Consider the following 17566-nt stretch of genomic DNA (forward strand, 5'->3'; position numbering starts at 1 on the left):
CTGACCCGACTCCGAAGCCCCAGCCCTCTAGTAGGAATACTGCTCGGGAATCCCCACAATGGGACAGCCATAGGACACTACTCCAAGAAGCAGTTGTTGTTCACCTTGTGCATAAGAATGTAAGCAGTAACGATGGTTCTTCAAGATGTGTTCCACAACCCAGCCTCTTCCCCTCTACTCTAGAGTTCTTGTCAATGACTCTACTGTAGAGAAGGAACTGAGGGAGGTTAGTCTGCACATGCTGACTAGCTTCGTGGCAGGGCACGAGGGGAGACAGCGCATGTGCGGGCCTAACGGACCTGCTACCGAAGTTCTCCGGTCAGCAGTGCAGGGACACAAGGACACCTACAGTGGAGCACCCATAGAGAGAGACATCTCAAAGAACCATCGTTACTGCACAAGGCAAGTAACTTCTTCATCAGGATACAGTTCTACAGTCTGTACTTCAGACTCCTTGTAAGTCAAACTGTGCCCTTGAGCAGTGCAGATGTTGGGTGCCCCTGTGGAGCACTGTCCAGAGATTTGAGTAGAGGCTGCTTGGGAAACCTGGATACTATTACAGGGATTGCCGCTCGCTGTTTGTGGGTATGTCTACACTACAAAGAAAAACCCATGGCTGGCCTGTGCCAGCCAATTTGGACTTGCGGGACTCAGACTGCAGGGCTGTTTCACTGCTGTGTACGCTTCCGGGCTCAGGCTGGAGCCCGAGCTCTGGGACCCTCCCACTCTGTCGGCCACCCATGGGTGTCCAGTTGCTGTGTATACATACCCTGTGAGACCTGGGAGAAGCCACTTCCTCCCTTTGTGTCTGTTTCCCCATCTGTATAATGGGGATAATGATAGTGATAGTCTGCAGATGAAAGATATTATGGAAGATCCAAGTATCCTTATCTGATGGATCAGGAAAGGGATGGGTTTGGATCAGTTTTTAAGAAAAAACACAGGATAAATTCTTGAAGGCTAGCATAGAACCTAGGATAATTAGCTGCATACAGAAAAGCCCAGGGCTCAAATTGCTATTTCTGACAAATCAGTCATGTAAAAATACATTTCTATTGAAACTCCAATACAGTGTGGGATCTTCAGGGTCAGAATAACCTGATCCAGCTTTCACCTGAACAGTTGATTCATGCAGTTGTTGTTTGTAGGATTAAAATGTAATCCTTATGTACAGCTACATGCAGGGAGCAAGTGTGTGATCTGTCAAAGCTGTCTGCGCTAAGCCATTCAGCATTTTGCTTTTTAAATGTTTTCCTGTGTTGATTAGCTGTTACTTTCTCCCATTTGGAATTGGAGGCTCAGAGAAATGCTACTAGGATGATGTTCATGAGACTGTTCATTGAGCCGTTAATAAAATGAAGGTGCTGGCTGTACAGCCAGAGGGAGTGGTGTTAAACATGCAGACAGTGGAAAGCCGTTAACCTCTGCAGCAAATATGTGGCTCTCTGGCTCTTAGCAAGTTACAGACATAGCTGTGTTTGAAACCGAGATGTGGTGAGAAGGAGCTGGCTCAATGATGTCAGGTAGTTTCAGTCTCTGCAGTGTACGTGCTCCGCATGGAAATGCGGGAGGAGGAGGAAATGACATGGTCTGCACTGCAGCACATTGCAGCACTGCCAGAACAAAGCCTTGTTGGAAAAACACTACCTAAGTAGTGGCTGTGTGCTGGCCGCTGTTTGGGAGCAGGGTGTGGAAATGTCACCTGCTTTTTAGAGAAGTCAGTCTCCTCACTTTGGAGAGGCAAGGTGGGTGAGGGAGTATCTTTTACTGGACCTACTTCTGTTGGTGAAAGAGACAGGCTTTTGAGCTACCCACTGCTCTTTGTCAGGTCAGGGAAAGAAACTCAGAATGTCACAACTAAACAAAGGTGGAATAGATTGTTTAGCACAAGTAATTAGCACATTGTAAGAGACCATTCAAGGTGAAGTGGCCAGTTAATGTCTGCAGTCATAGGACAAAAAGGGGGGGGGGAGGTAGTGGGTTACAGATTGTTGTAATAAGCTAAAAGAAAAGGAATACTTGTGGCACCTTAGAGATTAACAAATTTATTTGAGCATAAGCTTTCTTGAGCTACAGCATCCGATGAAGTGAGCTGTAGCTCACGAAAGCTTATGCTCAAATAAATTTGTTAGTCTCTAAGGTGCCACAAGTCCTCCTTTTCTTTTTGCGAATACAGACTAATCCGGCTGCTACTCTGAAACTTGTAATAAACTGTAAATCCAGTGCCTTATTTAGGACCATGATTTTTAGGCGTTGTCTACACTGCCACTTTACAGTGCTGCAACATTCTTACTCAGGGGTGTGAAAAAGCACACCCCTGAGCCCTGAAGTTTCAGCGCTGTGAAGTGGCAGTGTAGACAGTGCACCAGGGCTGGGAGCTACTCCCCTCGTGGTGGTGGGCTTTTTACAGCGCTGGAGTGCTGGTGCCATGACTACACAGCCATGTTAAAGCGCTGCCGCGGCCGTGCTTTAACATTGCTGATGAAGACTGCCCTTAGTGCCTAGCAAAGTTATGAATTTAAGCTCCGAAGCTCATCTTTTGAAGGTGTGCAGATTTCCTTTGAGATGAGGACTGAGAGGTCAGATACTCATGAAAAGTGTTTGCCCACAGGTGTTTTTATCTTTTATCATTTTTCTGCATGAGTTCATTCGAGAGCAAGGTGCTTTCACCCACATAGTTATTGTCAGGGCATTTAGTGCACTGGATGAGGTACAGACCCACATGCTGTGATAGGCATGTGTAGGACCACATGGATCTTGAAAGATGTGTTGTGGGGGACATTTATCATTGTAGCAGTGGAGTTATGTCTGCAGGTTTTCTATCTGTTGTTGTGGCAGGGCCTGGTGCCACTTTGAGTTGGTAGGTCTCCTCATACAACTGCCTGCCAGCCTCAGCCCCAGAGGCCTTGGAATGATCTGAACAAGGAAATTTATTAGTGAGACTCCAATTTTCTGTTGGCAAAGAAAACCAATTAATGGGCTCATCACTATCTTAAAAACCTCTACACCCTCTGAAATAGGGTTGGAGAGGTGACTGGCCTCCCACACTCATTAGCAGCAGAGATACTTTGTAAATTGATCTTACACTATTATTTAGTATGTAAAGCTGAATTCAAATATCCCTGCAGGAGAGAGTCCAGTCTGGCAGAAGGGGTCAGGTGTGCTCTTTATCTGTTGTCAAACTTCAGGTAATTTCTAGTGACAGGCAAAAGCATGACGTAAACTCATGAGAGCTTCACTCTGACCCCAGTAATATTCTGTCTCTAATTAATGGTCTGCAGATGGTCTCGGGCTCAGCATAGCACATAAGTTTGTGTCTCAGGTTTGATTTCCTAATGAAGAATCTTGCATAGCTGTATCTTATGGAATTCCTGTCCTGTGCCAGGAAACTCAGCAGGTAAAGCATACCTGACATTTCACTGGCAAATGATTAGAGAAACACAGCATTTGCCACCTTTGATTACAGGAATATTCCCTGTAAATCTGTGCATTTTAGAAAAGGGCAGTGCGATTCTGACACAGCTGACTCCTGACCTACGTGTCCCAAGGAAACGTATTACTCTAGTGCCAGCATGCTGGAATTGCACTGTGGGGATGGTTTTATTATTTATTGTTTGTATTGCAGAATCGCCTGGGAGTCCCAGACATGGATCAGGGCCTCAGTGAGCTAGACGCTGCAAAACCAGACCAAAAGGATGGTTGCGGTATTACGGCACCAGAGACTACCAGTGAAATTACTCTAGAGCAAGGCAGCCCTGCATCCAGTCATGCCAAAGTACCATAGACTGCAAAGCTAAGGGGGGGCCACGGCCTGACCACTTTTAAGCAAAGATCCTGTACTAAATCAGTGCAGCTGCTGCCAGAGCATTACTCCAGCTGCATGGTCGCACCACCACAGATATCTGACCCCACCATCCCCCTGTACAGAAGAAGGGGTGGCTGGGCCAGATATCAGTGAGTGGCATTGCGACCTAGTGCACAGGGTCACAACACCACTCAAATTTGGCCCAGCCACCCTTCTGTCTAGATGGAGGGGTGCTGAGCCAAATGGTTTTGCAACCTGGCACGCAGGTTCCTGGATCGTGGAGCACTGGGGAGTACGCTGAGAATCCAACTCATGGCAACATCAGCTCATGCACTGTGTGGGTAAGAGAGAGGGGAGACTCCTTGGCTAGGGGAGACTAGGGGTCACTGAGGGAGGAGGGGACTATGGGAACCAGAATGGGATCCCTGGGGGTGAGATGGGGTCCATTATTTGTCCCCTCTCCCCCCGAAGCCTCTGGATAGGCACCACGGCCCGCATCATCTCTGAAGAAGTGCATGCAACCAAGTCATAGAGCACTGCTCCTCTTTTAGCGCTGGATCCAAAGCCCATTGAAGTCAGTGGAAAGACTCCCCCTGACTTCAATGAGCTTTGAATCAGACCTTTTATTTTATGGTCTGCAACAGCAAGCCATGTCGCCTGGTACCTAAAGCCCAACGAGAGTAATGATTTGCCAGGACAGAGCAGCATGGGAGTTAGGGCTTGTCTACACTGGCAGTTAACAGCGCTGCACCTTCCTCGCTCACGGGTGTGAAAAAACACCCCCCCGAGCACGTCAAGATTCAGTGCCGTAAAGTGCCAGGATAGAGAGTGCACCAGCGCTGGTAGCTACGCCCCTCGTGGAGGTGGCTTTTTAGAGCGCTGGAAGAGCGCTGTGCTGCGACTACACAAGCCACGTTGCACTTTAGCATTGCCAGTGTAGACTAGCCCTTAGACTCTGCATTTCTGGAGGATCGGTTCTGACTGGCTTGATCTCCTGTAAGCACCTTGCACGCTTTATTCCTGGGACCTTAGTCTGTGGGTTATAGGGCCGGCTCCTGCTCTTTGTTTCCGCTGGCTCATTTTTGCCCAGAAAAGCCTAAGCCTGTAAAAGCCCTTGGGGAAGAAGAGAAGCCAGCCTGGCTGCTTCCTTTTGGGGCCACTGCTACATAAGAGGGGAAGAAATGGGAATCCCCTTACCACAGGATGCTCCAAAGAGATGGCTTCCCTGCCAGTTAGTTGCTTGTACAATAGGAGGGGAAGGGGAGGAGCAAGAGACAGGTAGGGGAAGAAAGGATGGAGCACATGGGAGGGTGATGAGGTGAAGCGCAAAATCCAGCCATGTGATTTCCTTTTCAAAAAAACACAAAATGTTTATTGCATTAAAGCCAAGTTAAAAATGGACAAGTCCCCTTCATCCCTCCTTCACCCTGCCAGTGTCAATTCCCCACAATGGCAATTGATGTCGGTGCCACACATTTCTGGTGCCATCACATGCGGGTCCGTGGGCCATTCTTGCCATTGGAATGCACTTGTGCTGTGGCAGTCTGAAGACCCCGGCCTCATCATTGGAAGTAAAGTAGCAAAGTGTAGGCTGGCCTGACTATTCCTGCAGCCTCCTGGCTGACATCCATAATCTGTCTCCGTTTAATAATAATAAGAGACAGTTATCTAAAGTTCTAGACATCTGAACACGTAGTTAACGTTACAGCAGAATCCCAGCATTATTAAAAGTTAATTCATATAAGTGCTTGCCCAACCAACCACCTATAAAAAAGCTCTTTTCTATCCTTTCATCATTCCAGAAAGCATATTATCAGCCCTCTCAAGAGGGTAGTTTTTTGAGTGTGCCAGAAGGTCACCATATTTGGGCTTTTTCAAACCCAGGGGGAAGCAAGTTCCAGAATCCTGGAGCCCTCACAGAGAACGCAGCTTCCTCTCTTAAGGAGGGGGATCCAGCTCATGTGCCTCTGCTGGCAACAGGGCACAGGGAGTGTGGAACATAAATCCCTTCCCTGGCAATTTACTGCTTCCCTTCCGATCACAATGTCTGGAAATCCCCTTTGCTTCATGAAATTACCCTGAAGATCAGATTTGATGTGAGTCAGGAAGAAATAGTCACTAATTACTTCTGTCCTTGATGCAATTACATAACTTCCATTGAGGCCCGAACAGACCCTAGAAGCTAATGCAAGAAGGTCCAGAAAACTCTGAATGACCTCTGACCTTGTGCACCACAGATATACTGATGCACAACCAATAAGAGTATTGAGAGGGAGACCAGTCTGTGTAGACATTCAGTTGACCAGAGCAATTCACCTCTTCTCACTGTACTGATTTGACCTAGATACAGGGCACAGGACAGGTTTATCTTAATAATCTTGGTGAAGCAACATGCTTGTGTTGGCTTCCATCTCTTAGTTCATAAGACCGGCCATACTGGGCCAGACCAATGGTCTGTCTAGCCCAGTAGCCTGTTTTTCGACAGTGGCCAGTGCTCCTTCAGAGGGAATGAACAGAACAGGGCAACTTTGAGTGATCCATCCCCTGTTATCCAGTTCCAGCTTCTGGCAGTCAAAGGTTTAGGGACACCCAGAGCATGAGGTCATGTCCTGACCATCTTGGCTAATATCCATTGTTAGACCTATCCTCCACGAACTTACCTAATTCTTTTTTGAACCCAGTTATACTTTTGGACTTCACAAAGTCCCCTAGTAATGAGTTCCACAGATTTACTGTAAGTTGTATGAAGAAGTACTTCTTTGTGTTTGTTTTAAGCCTGCTGCCTATTAATTTCGTTGGCAGACTCCTGGTTCTTTTGTTATGTGAAAGGGTAAATAATATATTCCATGATTTTAGCCCTAGTAGCTGCTTCCTTGTACTGGTTTGAGGTTCAGGAGGAGGAGAGTAACCAGTGGTGCCTGCCAGCTCCCACAGAGATGAATCCCAAGTAAAACAAGCACTTTGTAAAGAATCTTTGATGTGCCCAGATGCTATCCACGTAGTTGGCAGCTGCCACCAGTCTGGGGGAGTGGAGGACGTTTGTCTACTGCCTTACTTTTCAATAGCATTTAAAGTAATTATTACTGACCCCTTATGAGTTTGCAGGTAACTAGCACATTTTATGGGCTTTGTCCATGTTAATTTCTGAGAACTGGGATCTGGGTCTAGGCCTAGGAAGAAGGGAATGTGCTCCTCTACTGGCTCTTTGTTCCAAGAGAAGTAAAAAGCCCAAGGGAATCTTGTTCCTGTAGCAGTCAGTCACTCATGGTTCTCATCAGGTAAAGCATGCCTTTGTAAAATGGGGGTGATGGCAGGGCTGCCCAAAGCCAGCTGTTGCGGGGAAGGGGGTCAGCTCGATAGGAAACCATAAGATTTTGGAGAGGGGCAGGGAAGGCAAAGCCATATCTCTCTCTTACGTATTTCATTTATAACAATTGTATTGTAGATTAGCCATAAAATATCAGCCACCTTCTCTTCCCCCCACTTGAGGAAGCCAAGACACTGAATTGTTAGACACTTGAACATAACAAGCAGAAAGTATCAAGGAGATGCAATAATGGGACAGAAGCAGGTGCCCTTCTACTCTTGTGATCTAGAGGAGAGCAACTCCACTCCACAGCCTCCACCTGAAGAGGAGGTGAACTCCGAGTACAGCATGAGAACTGTCCAGAGTTCTTCCAGGAAATCTCCAGTTCTGACTGTCTTTAATCTTTACTTCCTTTTGCTTTGGAGATGTTCACCAGCTTCCCTGGTCAGAGAGTCTGTCTGAGACAGGAAATTATTCCGGGATCCTGCTTCTGACAGTATGAATTACAAAACAGAGCTCGCCTTCTGTGCATCTCCTACTGGTGCCAGGTCCCATTTGTGATTTTGTGCAGGAGGTCACCAAAAGCTTGCATTTGTCTTCCACGGAAATGTCATAACGCTGTCTGTTTTGACCTAGATAATCAGTTCAGGATGTCAATCTTGGAACGACTTGAGCAGATGGAAAGGAGAATGGCCGAGATGACGGGATCCCAGCAGCACAAACAAGGAGTAGGAGGCGGGGGCAACGGGAGCGGGAATGGAGGAACCCAGACGCAAGTATGAGTCCTTCGTCTATGAGTCAGTTTTGCTTTATACGCGTTACTTCTGGAATTCGCTTTTTGGAGGGTGGGGGAGATATCTTTTAAACACCACTTGCCTCTTGAGAACCTTTTAATTACAACCTCCTCTCAAAATCTCCATCTTTTCCAGCCCTATAAATAGTCGTTCTCACTTCTTTTATGGATTGATTGTGAATCCATTAGGAGATGCATATCTATGGTCCATGGAAGTCTGCTCTAGTGACATAGAAACCCAAATTCTGTAGCCTCCCTTTGGAAATGGGCACATAGTAAAGAATAAAGACAACCTAGCATTGGCTGGCCCAACAGATGTAAGAAGAATGAGGCTTCTGTCAGTGTGACGCTCAGGAAGGCTTCTAAATATTTTACATCTGTTAGTGATACCTTATTCCCTTTTTACGTACTAGTTGAATGCTAGTCTGACAGCTTAACTCTCACTGAGCTCTTGCTGGGGAGCACGTAGAACTGCTGCTGAAGGTTGGAAATGGCCCCCAGAGCAGGTAGTTGTTTGGTGTGTGCTTGTAGCAGAGGGTGCAGGCTGCTACGCACAACCCCACTGGCTTCATAAACTATCTGGACTAACTATTTTCTGTGTGATGAATCAGAACGATAAATCACTTTGTTAGTAATATAGTACAGTGTAATATGAAAGAACCAAATTTCTCATACATTTCCATAGTTATTTAATAAATATCATAGAACCATGCCCCGCAGAACAGAAATACGCTGTCTCCAACGTCTGTACTGGCCTTGGTCCCAGAAGCAAAGCAACCAGGCAGTCTCCACCATCCCAGCAACAGCAGCAGGGTAGGCTGTAGTAGCATAGAACAGCAGCAGTAACCCACGAGCAGGTAGAGGCTGCCACCCCCCTAGGGTGGAATGACAGGGAAGCTGAGGTGTTTTAACTGAAATATCTTCTTTGTAGGGTCCATTATTTCTCATAAGACTTTTATTCTGCTTCCCAGTATTTCTGTTCAAACGTACATTTCCCTACAAACAGGTTGTCTGTTGCTCTGAAGCAGCATTTTGGGTTAATTGTATCCCTGACTATTAAAACATCCCTTCCCAGGAACTGGCATTGGAAGGTGTTGATGTCACTAATTCTCATCTGAAAAATACCTAAATATGAAATTACATAAATACCTGTTTTAAAAGGTCTGTAACTAAATAGCTACACAATATAACATAATGACTTCCAGAGGAACTCTTCAAATCTCTTGAGTTAACTCTTGCACTTCTAGAAAGGGATTTCTTTTGTCTTTTCAGCATGAACTCCTTTAAGGAAGAGAACTAGCCCATGCTATGCACTTGGGCTGTCACACAGTGACAAAGCTGGGAGGTTAAATTAAAGCTCACCCTGAACACTCCCAGTTGTGTTTAGGAATGGAAGGGGTAGCAGATCAGCGTGTGCTGCTGCAGTACTTAGGCACAGCGGGGCATGTTACAAAACAAGTATTGAATTATCAGAAGATCTGTCCGTTGAGCAAGGGGTTCCCTCTGAGTTCAGGATTTTTAAATTTTAAACTTTACATTTTGTTTAAATTTACTTGACAGTCAAAAGCACCTTTGATTCCCAAGGGTCCAAAGCAATTTACAAACATAACTACTGATCTATAAACCACAAACAGAGATCACTACATCCACCCTGGGAATTCATTCACCATGAGGGGGTCAAATATGGCTGCTGTTTAATGGCACACAGCAACACAATAGTTTAGGGTTGGAAGTGAAGAACACTGTAGGAACCACAGCAGTTAAAGCCACTGGGGAACTTAATACAACCAAATAAGTTACCAGAGGTGGAATTTGACCATTGCTCTGGAGCTAACAGCTTTAGTTATGCAAAAAAATGCCATGGGATCATTACAGTCCACAAGTAGGCAGGAGTTGGCTTTATATCTCATTCTAGAGACTGAACCTCCTACAGTTGCCTAACATCAGTGCTGTTGCACTGGTTCAGTACTTGCTCAGGTGGAAGAGTCACCTGTTGAATCATCCCTATGCTACCTGCAGTATTACCTAGGACTTCTCCCATCTCAATGTTGACATAATCCAATGAGACAGGAGGGGATTATAGCATGGAGGGGGAGGTTCACTAGCCACATAAAAAGAGCTCCATTAGCACTTGTAACTTGGAGTCTGTTTAAAATGTACCTGATGATGGGGATGAGGAGCAGAGCAGCAGTGGGGGATCCCTTGGGGAGGAGAAGTGCCCCATTGGCGAGATATGCTGCTGGAACAAAAATCCAGTCTGTAAGCATATAGGGTTGGGCAGTTCCATTTCAGAGTCTCTGGTCTGTGAGGGACATCCAGCATTTATAGCTCTGATCGAGTAAGCACTGAGCCCATTATTCAGCTTCTGCCTTTGCAAGCACATTCCAGCCTACAGAACAGATAAACCAGAGAAGGAGCTGGCAGGAAACTTGGTAATAATTGCATATTTAGGGGTCTTTCACCTGATCATCACTGAGAAAATCAAAGACATTAGCTGGTCTAGGAGTTCTGGGTGACCTGAGAGAACAGTGCCTTGGGTAGCAGTGAAGAAGCAACTCATAAAAGGAGTCTTTTGAACTCAGCACACAGTACCTGGGCTTTCTATTTGTTCAGACTCCTAGATCTCTGTGGCTCCAGAGACCTCGCAGTCACAGTTCCTGTCAGCACTGCCACAGTTTTGCCGTGGGCGGTAACACACACATGCTACCTCCTGTTAAGAGGCCTTTTTGTGATTTAATTCTTCTTAGGGGTGCGGTACACGTGACTGAAGTCGTCTTTATCCACAGACATGACAGAACACCTGCAATTCTGCTTCCCAGAATCTTTCTGTACAGCTCTTGACCAGCCATGGCTCTTGGCTTTTGGTCATTGCAGCTGTTCCCTGTTTAAGTACTCTTTCCAGGTCTGGTTCTGAGAGGCACTGGCTTTGGTGGGAGTGGAGTGCTCAGCGTCTCCTCCTAGCTCAGGTAGTCCATGAGAAGGGCACCCTCTTGTACCCAGTGTGCCACTTGTAATGGATTGCAATGACCTCCCTGATGTGGAAAGTTACCATATAGAGTTGACTGTAAGTACAGGTTAGTGCAAATAAATGAGGTAACCTGTCAGCTTTTGTCTTGTTCCTCGTGCCACATTCATCCCCTTCTGTCACTTCCCTATCACTAATTATTTTTAAAAGCAAATGCACACAATGGTCTAACAAGTCCTGCCCTGTGCAGGATGTGAGTCCAAGCCCCCCTCCCAGATGACAGCTTCTGAGATGTGCATATTCCTTGCAGTGTGTGTCTGGGACCGGGACGTTGGGCAGCTGCTTTGAGAGCCGTGTGGTGGTGGTGTGTGAGAAGATGATGAGTCGTGCCTGTTGGACAAAGTCCAAACACCTGATCCATTCGAAGACTTTCCGAGGAATGACCTTGCTACACCTTGCTGCTGCTCAGGGCTATGCAACACTGATCCAGACCCTCATCAAATGGCGGTAAGACCCAATGCTTCAGACTTCTGACTCATCAGTGCAGAGGCTGCAGGAAGCAGGTATAATCTCTGGTTGGCCTGAGTTTCTGGGTGTCTCTCGCACTTTGCAGAGGATGCTGCTTGTTGCAACCTGCTCCAGGCCCCTGTTGTGCATGGATACCACTCTGTTGTGAGTGGACCCAACCGCTGGATCCCACATGCTTCTAAGCCCCCTCGGTTTGGATAGTTGACTGGTCATTGTTCCTAGCGCTGGGGATCTCAGGTGCACTCCCAGGAGCATCCCCCATGTCTGACACCATTCTTCGGCAGTTGGATCCTTCAGTACAATCAGAACCAGTGCTCCAGCCCTCCTGAGCCACCCAATTCATTTTATCCATTCTCTGAGATCTACTTTGCTGTGGATGCTCTAAGCCTCTCAATTAATCTCTTTGGGAACAACTTGGCAGGCAAGTAAGGAACACAGTCTTAGGAAAGGGGTTTCTTAATGAGAGAAACTTTTACTCTTGAAAGCACTGGGGAATTATATTATTGGAAAAAACCTTCCTGAACTCCTGCCTTCTCTCTCCTCAAGCCCTTTATTCTGAGGTGCCAATCATGACCTCCCTTCACACAGCACATTCCCCTTTAAATGTAGTCTCTGACTTCTTTGGCCACATGTCCAGGTTGAGAAACTCCAGCCTCTGTTCCTATCCAGACTGCTGTGTAGAGAATTAAATGTTCCTAGGGTTGACCTGCCTGTGAGAGACAATCAGCTGATGTGCCTGTGTTGCTCTGTGTCAGCTTCTTAGACAACATCATTTAACTAGGTGTCAAGCCCCCACCACAATATGGATGTTCTAATCCACAATAGAGATTACAATAAAGTGGGGCCCCTGGAACAAAATGGCATTCACAAAACAAGAGGGAGTTCACCCTTACCACAGACAAATCCCCAGTCTGTCACATAGCTTTCTTCTCTGATTTTAGGGAATAAAATTATCCCCTTGTTGTGGTTTCCCAGGGCCAAGTGCCGCAGCCTTTTACATGGAAGCTAGTAACCTGCTTGGGTTGGCATGTATGTGCCGGCCTTGCACTGGCATTGTGCTCACCTGGGAAGTGGAAGATCTAGGTTCTCATTACATTAGTTGTATATGTTTGATGTTTTCGTTGCTGGCCTGTCTCCATCTTCCACTTCATAAATAGAAGCTGATTTAAACTTGACTTGCTGTGGATCCCAATAAGCTCTCTAGATTTTCCCCATCCATTTGTTCTGGAGCCACTATTTCCCGTTTCCCTCTTTGTACTGTTAAGTGTTTCACTTAATTTAGCCTATTTTCTTTGTGAGCAGTCTGTAGGGATGTGCAAGCGGTATAAAATAACAGCCTAGTATTTGTCACCAGAGTTTATGGGAGCTAAAGGCCCCAATCTGTGAGGCAGATCCTGAACTCTTTGTCTAGATACCTATTGGCCCTCATCACGGTAGTATCTGAATGCTGCAGAATCATTCATGGCGTTGTAAGCAGCACTATTGTGAGATAGGGAAGCGTTATGCCTATTTTTCAGGTGGGGAACAGAGGCCACGAGGTAGATCAAGTGACTTGTCTAGGGTCACCCAGGAAATTTGGGGTTGAGCTTAGAATGGAACCCATGTTTTCATCTCAGTCCAGTGCCCTATCCACTAGACCATCCTCCTCCCTAATCCAGACTCTCCTTTCTCACGAGCTGTTGAGAAGAGGCACAAAACCCAGGCCACCAGCTATAGCAAGTGTGCATTGTAGGCATGCAGGTGTGTTCAGCTCTTCTTTTTGTGGTCAAGTCTTGGGGTGTAAAGCTGTGGTTTTGTGTAAGGATCTTAACCAAGCTACAGAACATCATTTCTGCTCTCATTTCTTGTGCAGCACCAAGCATGCAGACAGCATTGATTTGGAACTGGAAGTTGACCCTTTGAACGTGGATCACTTCTCCTGCACTCCACTGGTAAGTAGCAGAGCATTCTTTCTGTGCCAGAGACTCAGTCCACTGAGACAGGAGAATGATCCTCCTCAGCAGGGTGATGAGCTCCTTCTTTGCTGCCGTTCTCAGTCCTCTTGAACTTTTGCAGTCTAATGGAGTAGATGTATCTTGCATACTGCTATGCTGTACAAATAACAACATGACTCTAGCAAGTCTTAGAGTGTTTTGCTCTGAGAGAAACCAAAATAGTTATCCCAATTTTTTGAAGAAGTGTGGGGTGGGTTTTCTTGTTTCCAGATCTCTTCTTTTGCCCAAGCATCTCTGCTTTGGTGCCTTGAGGAAAAAGAACTTATGTCTTTTTTTACTAGTTGGTCTGTTTACATGTTTTCCTGTCTGTGAAGGTCTTAATCATCCTATTGTGTCAAAGCCGGTGAACTCACAGTTACGTTTCCTGATAACCTAGAAAATCCAAATTACCTAAAATACATTGAACCAAGAATAAAATAAATAACCAAATAATGAACCAAATAAAAACTAATTCCCAAAGCCAGGTGGAATTTTTTAGATGAGCATATCCCCTGTGAGAAGTTGGAGTGACACTCTTAGGGCTGACAAAGTACTTGAGGTAATATCTTTAATTGTATGAACTTCTGTTGCTTGTCTGTCTCACCTTTCAAGCTAACACAAAGCTCTTCTTCAGGTGATGTGTGTAAGCTCAAAAGCATGTCTCTCTCACCAACAGAAGTCAGTCCAAAAAAAGATATTCTCTCCCCCACCGTGTCTCTCTAATATCTTGGGACCAACATGGTTACAATGACACTGCAAACACTGTCAGGGCTGGACTACCCACAGTTTGTTCATTGATATAACTAGGTTTAGAATCCATTTAGTTCAATCAGTGCAACCCCCTTGTGTGCACTGGTTTGACTAACCTGATTTACAGTAACACTTCTAGTCACACCATGTAACTCTTGTAGAAGGTGTAGACAATGTCTTAGCAAATAATTTTGCAATTCTTGACTCTTCTGGGATGCTGCTGCCCAAGATACCAAGTGCTATTTACAGCACTTTTCTTTTCTTATTTTTAATAACAATAATTCAAGTCTTAAGTGTGTTAATCATTGATACAAGCTGAAAAGTTGGAATGGACAACTGCAAGCAGTGATTCAAGGCCATTGTGTAAAAGGAGTAAGTTTATGGGCCAGAGTCAGCTCTGGTATAAGCAGGTGCCATTTCTTGAGGTTGAGTGTGGTCGACCCTCTTACACCAGGGCTGAGCTGGTACTGTACCTGCTGGCCTATTTAGATAGGTGCACATGTGTATGTGCTTAACCATCTCTTTAGTTAGTAGACAGACAGGAATACGCTTTCATAAAGCTATAACGTGCACAGGTGCACTCTCTGTGACATTGACAACAAGCAGTGTTTGAGTGCAAAGATGCTACCGCCAGCCTTAATGAGACACCAGACATGGTTCCTTTCTTTATACTCATTTGTATTCTCTTAGCTCCCACTCTACATTAGGCACTGTCTCAGAGACTGAGTTTTAAAACTTGCCCATTTGTTATGGTCCCGAGAATACTTTCTTATTAAGAATTGTGTAGTTGCTGGCTGCTTTTAACTTTTGTGGAGAGATCTTTCTAGGTTCCTGCTTCTCTAGCATTGTCCTAAATGTTTGACTTTTGCATGATTATTAAATACAAAATATAACAAGTCCCAGCTGTCCAGGAGCCTGCCTCGCAGTTTGCTTCTGACTGACCCTTTCCTACCATGTTAAAACTCATTGCGTTCCCTTTTGTGAGCAGAGTTCCAAAGCAAGCATGGCATAGCTGATGTCTCCCCATGTGGCCACTTGGTCCTTTGAAAGCCAGATACAAAATTCATGTGAAGTGTAAGGATCCCTACATTTCTCCCTTTCCTAGCTTTAATCCTGCTGCTCATGTGCTCATCTGTCTATAATTCCCGTGTGTATGCAATTGAGCTCTTCTGCCTCTGGAGTATTGCTGAGATTTATGCCCATATGAAAGTTTCACTTGTTGCTCAATAAGAAAATTTCACCTTAATTTATTATGGATGGATAGGCAACTCCTTCTCCCAGGAAGTAGAGAGTAGGACTTGTCTAGTCCTCCATAATGACCTCTTATTCAGTTGTGACACTTATAAAAGCTATCCTTTCGTGTTGAAGCTTTTGCCAAGTTCTGCTGATAAGAGCTGTTTGCCAGTGATCTGAGAAGAGAACAAGAGAAGACTCCACTGCCTTAGCCAGAGAGTGAAGCATCTACAGATGTGTCCTGGGTTAGCCAATTGTCCTTTTCTCTTTCAGATGTGGGCATGTGCACTGGGCCACATGGATGCAGCCATTGTGCTGTATAAATGGGACCGCCGAGCCATCTCTATTCCTGATTCTCTTGGGAGACTGCCACTGGCTATTGCTCGGTCTAGGGGTCACGTGAAGTTGGCAGAGTGTCTGGAGCAGCTACAGCGAGATGAACAAGTTCAGCTTGGGCAAAGTCCCAGAATTCACTGCCCTTCGAGTGGGGAGCCCCACGCAGAGAGCTGGGTTGCCCAGTGGCAAAGTGAAATAATTACTTCTCAAGAGCCTCAGAAGGGTGTCACTGTTATGTCCAGTTCAAATACAGGTAAAAACAAAAAAAACCTGACTGTAGGTTTCTCTGTGCTAACACACGGCATGCAGGGTATGTCTACCACAGCAGCTGGGAGGTGTGATTCCCTGTGCAGGTAAACAGACTCATGCTAACTCAAGCATGGCCGGTATGTTACAAGCAGCAGTGTGGATGTTGTGGAATGGGCCCGGCTTAGGCTAGCCACCCACGTCCAAACCTGCCCAATCCCCTGGTTCTGAGCTCAAGTGGGTAGCCCAAGCTGCTGTCCATGCCTCAGTGTCCACACTGCTATCTTTAGCATGCAGCTAAAGCAGAGCTAGTGTGAGTCTGTCTGCCCATGCTGAGAATCACAACTCAGCTGCAGTGTAGACATACTCATAGTGGCCTGGAGCAGGCAGTTTACTTGGAGGTGGAGAGGATGTTAAGTGAAGCTGTTCTGTCTCTGCCCTGTTTCTTTGCTCCCAGCTCCCTGTCTCTCTCTAGCATTCCCTGTATTTGCAGGAGCATTGGCAAGTGTAAAAGTGTGTCAAAAGGTACAAAATTCTAGCTATTTGGAAGGGAAGTATGAACCACTCATAGGAGTGGTTCATCTTAGCATCCTCCCAGATGTGACAGTCACTTCTCCTGCATAAATTAGACCATTGTATCCCAGGGCATGGTCTGAACTGTTACTTGCACTCCGGGCAGGAGGGAGGTGTTGTAGATGACAGGAGCACTTTCAGCAGTTATCACATCAATTGTTCAGTCCTGACTAATGGTTTGTTTGCTTCCAGAGTTAAGACGACCGAGGTCTGAGCCCTCCAACTACTACAGCAGTGAGAGTCAGAAAGATTACCCAGCACCCAAAAAACATAAACTGAACCCTGAGTATTTCCAGGCACGGCAAGAGAAGCTGCTTTCCACAGCACTGAGCCTGGAACAGCCAAGTGTCAGGAAGCAGAGTTCCAGCTCCAAGCAATCCATCCCTGAGACAATCAGCCACAGTGAAGGGATAAGAGACTATGGCAGGGAGCTCTCCCAGCACATCCCAGAAGTTGCTGGGTACCGGGGCTCTGGTGGCCAGGCAGGAATCAAGTGGAACCCAAAAGACATTTATATTGGTGTGTCTGCGGTGCAGGTGACGGGAAGCCAAAAGGGGATTGCGTTGGGGAAGGACACCGTAGCCCATCGGCTGCGTCAACGAGAGCAGATGAATGTGCTGATGATGGCTGACAGGGAGATAGTGGATGGGGAGCTGCTTTCCTACAGGGACAATGTGGAGAATGAGGACTGCTTACAGCACATGGATGACTTGCAGGTAAACATATATAACATGGTAGCGAGGCCAGCTGAAGTGCGTCAGCCTCTGAGACTATACCTGACTGACCTCTGTGCTGTGGTGGGAGGTGTTCTTGCAACTATAGAGCCCCCAAAGCATGCTTTGCAAAAGTTCATGGTTCTTGCAAACTCTGCACATTCCCCTCTGACGGTAAGTGGTGTCCTTTCAGTCCTGCTGTGAGAGTGACTGTTGGCATGAATGGTTGTGCATTGTATTGCATTGCACTGTATTAATTGGACAGTCTGCTCCCTTGTAAAGTTCTGCTAGCTATAATGGAATTTTCCATCTTGAAATGAATGGAACCAAAGCAGAGGAATGTG

At 46.1% G+C, this 17566-nt stretch overlaps 1 protein-coding gene across 6 annotated transcripts in view; it reads left to right on the plus strand.

Annotated features, from left to right (window-relative positions):
- CAMTA1 (calmodulin binding transcription activator 1) overlaps nucleotides 1–17566 on the plus strand; it is a 949829-nt gene that overhangs the window by 888879 nt on the left and 43384 nt on the right. For all 6 annotated transcript variants that reach the window (XM_084652102.1, XM_084652098.1, XM_084652097.1 and 3 more), the window contains 5 exons: nucleotides 7749–7888; nucleotides 11181–11377; nucleotides 13251–13329; nucleotides 15628–15943; nucleotides 16702–17225. In XM_084652102.1, coding sequence (XP_084508228.1) covers nucleotides 7749–7888; nucleotides 11181–11377; nucleotides 13251–13329; nucleotides 15628–15943; nucleotides 16702–17225 — 1256 coding nt within the window. The remainder of the gene's footprint in view (nucleotides 1–7748; nucleotides 7889–11180; nucleotides 11378–13250; nucleotides 13330–15627; nucleotides 15944–16701; nucleotides 17226–17566) is intronic.

The sequence above is a fragment of the Lepidochelys olivacea genome, assembly GCF_965140295.1.
Source record: "Lepidochelys olivacea isolate rLepOli2 genome assembly, chromosome: 18".
NCBI lineage: Eukaryota > Metazoa > Chordata > Testudines > Cheloniidae > Lepidochelys > Lepidochelys olivacea.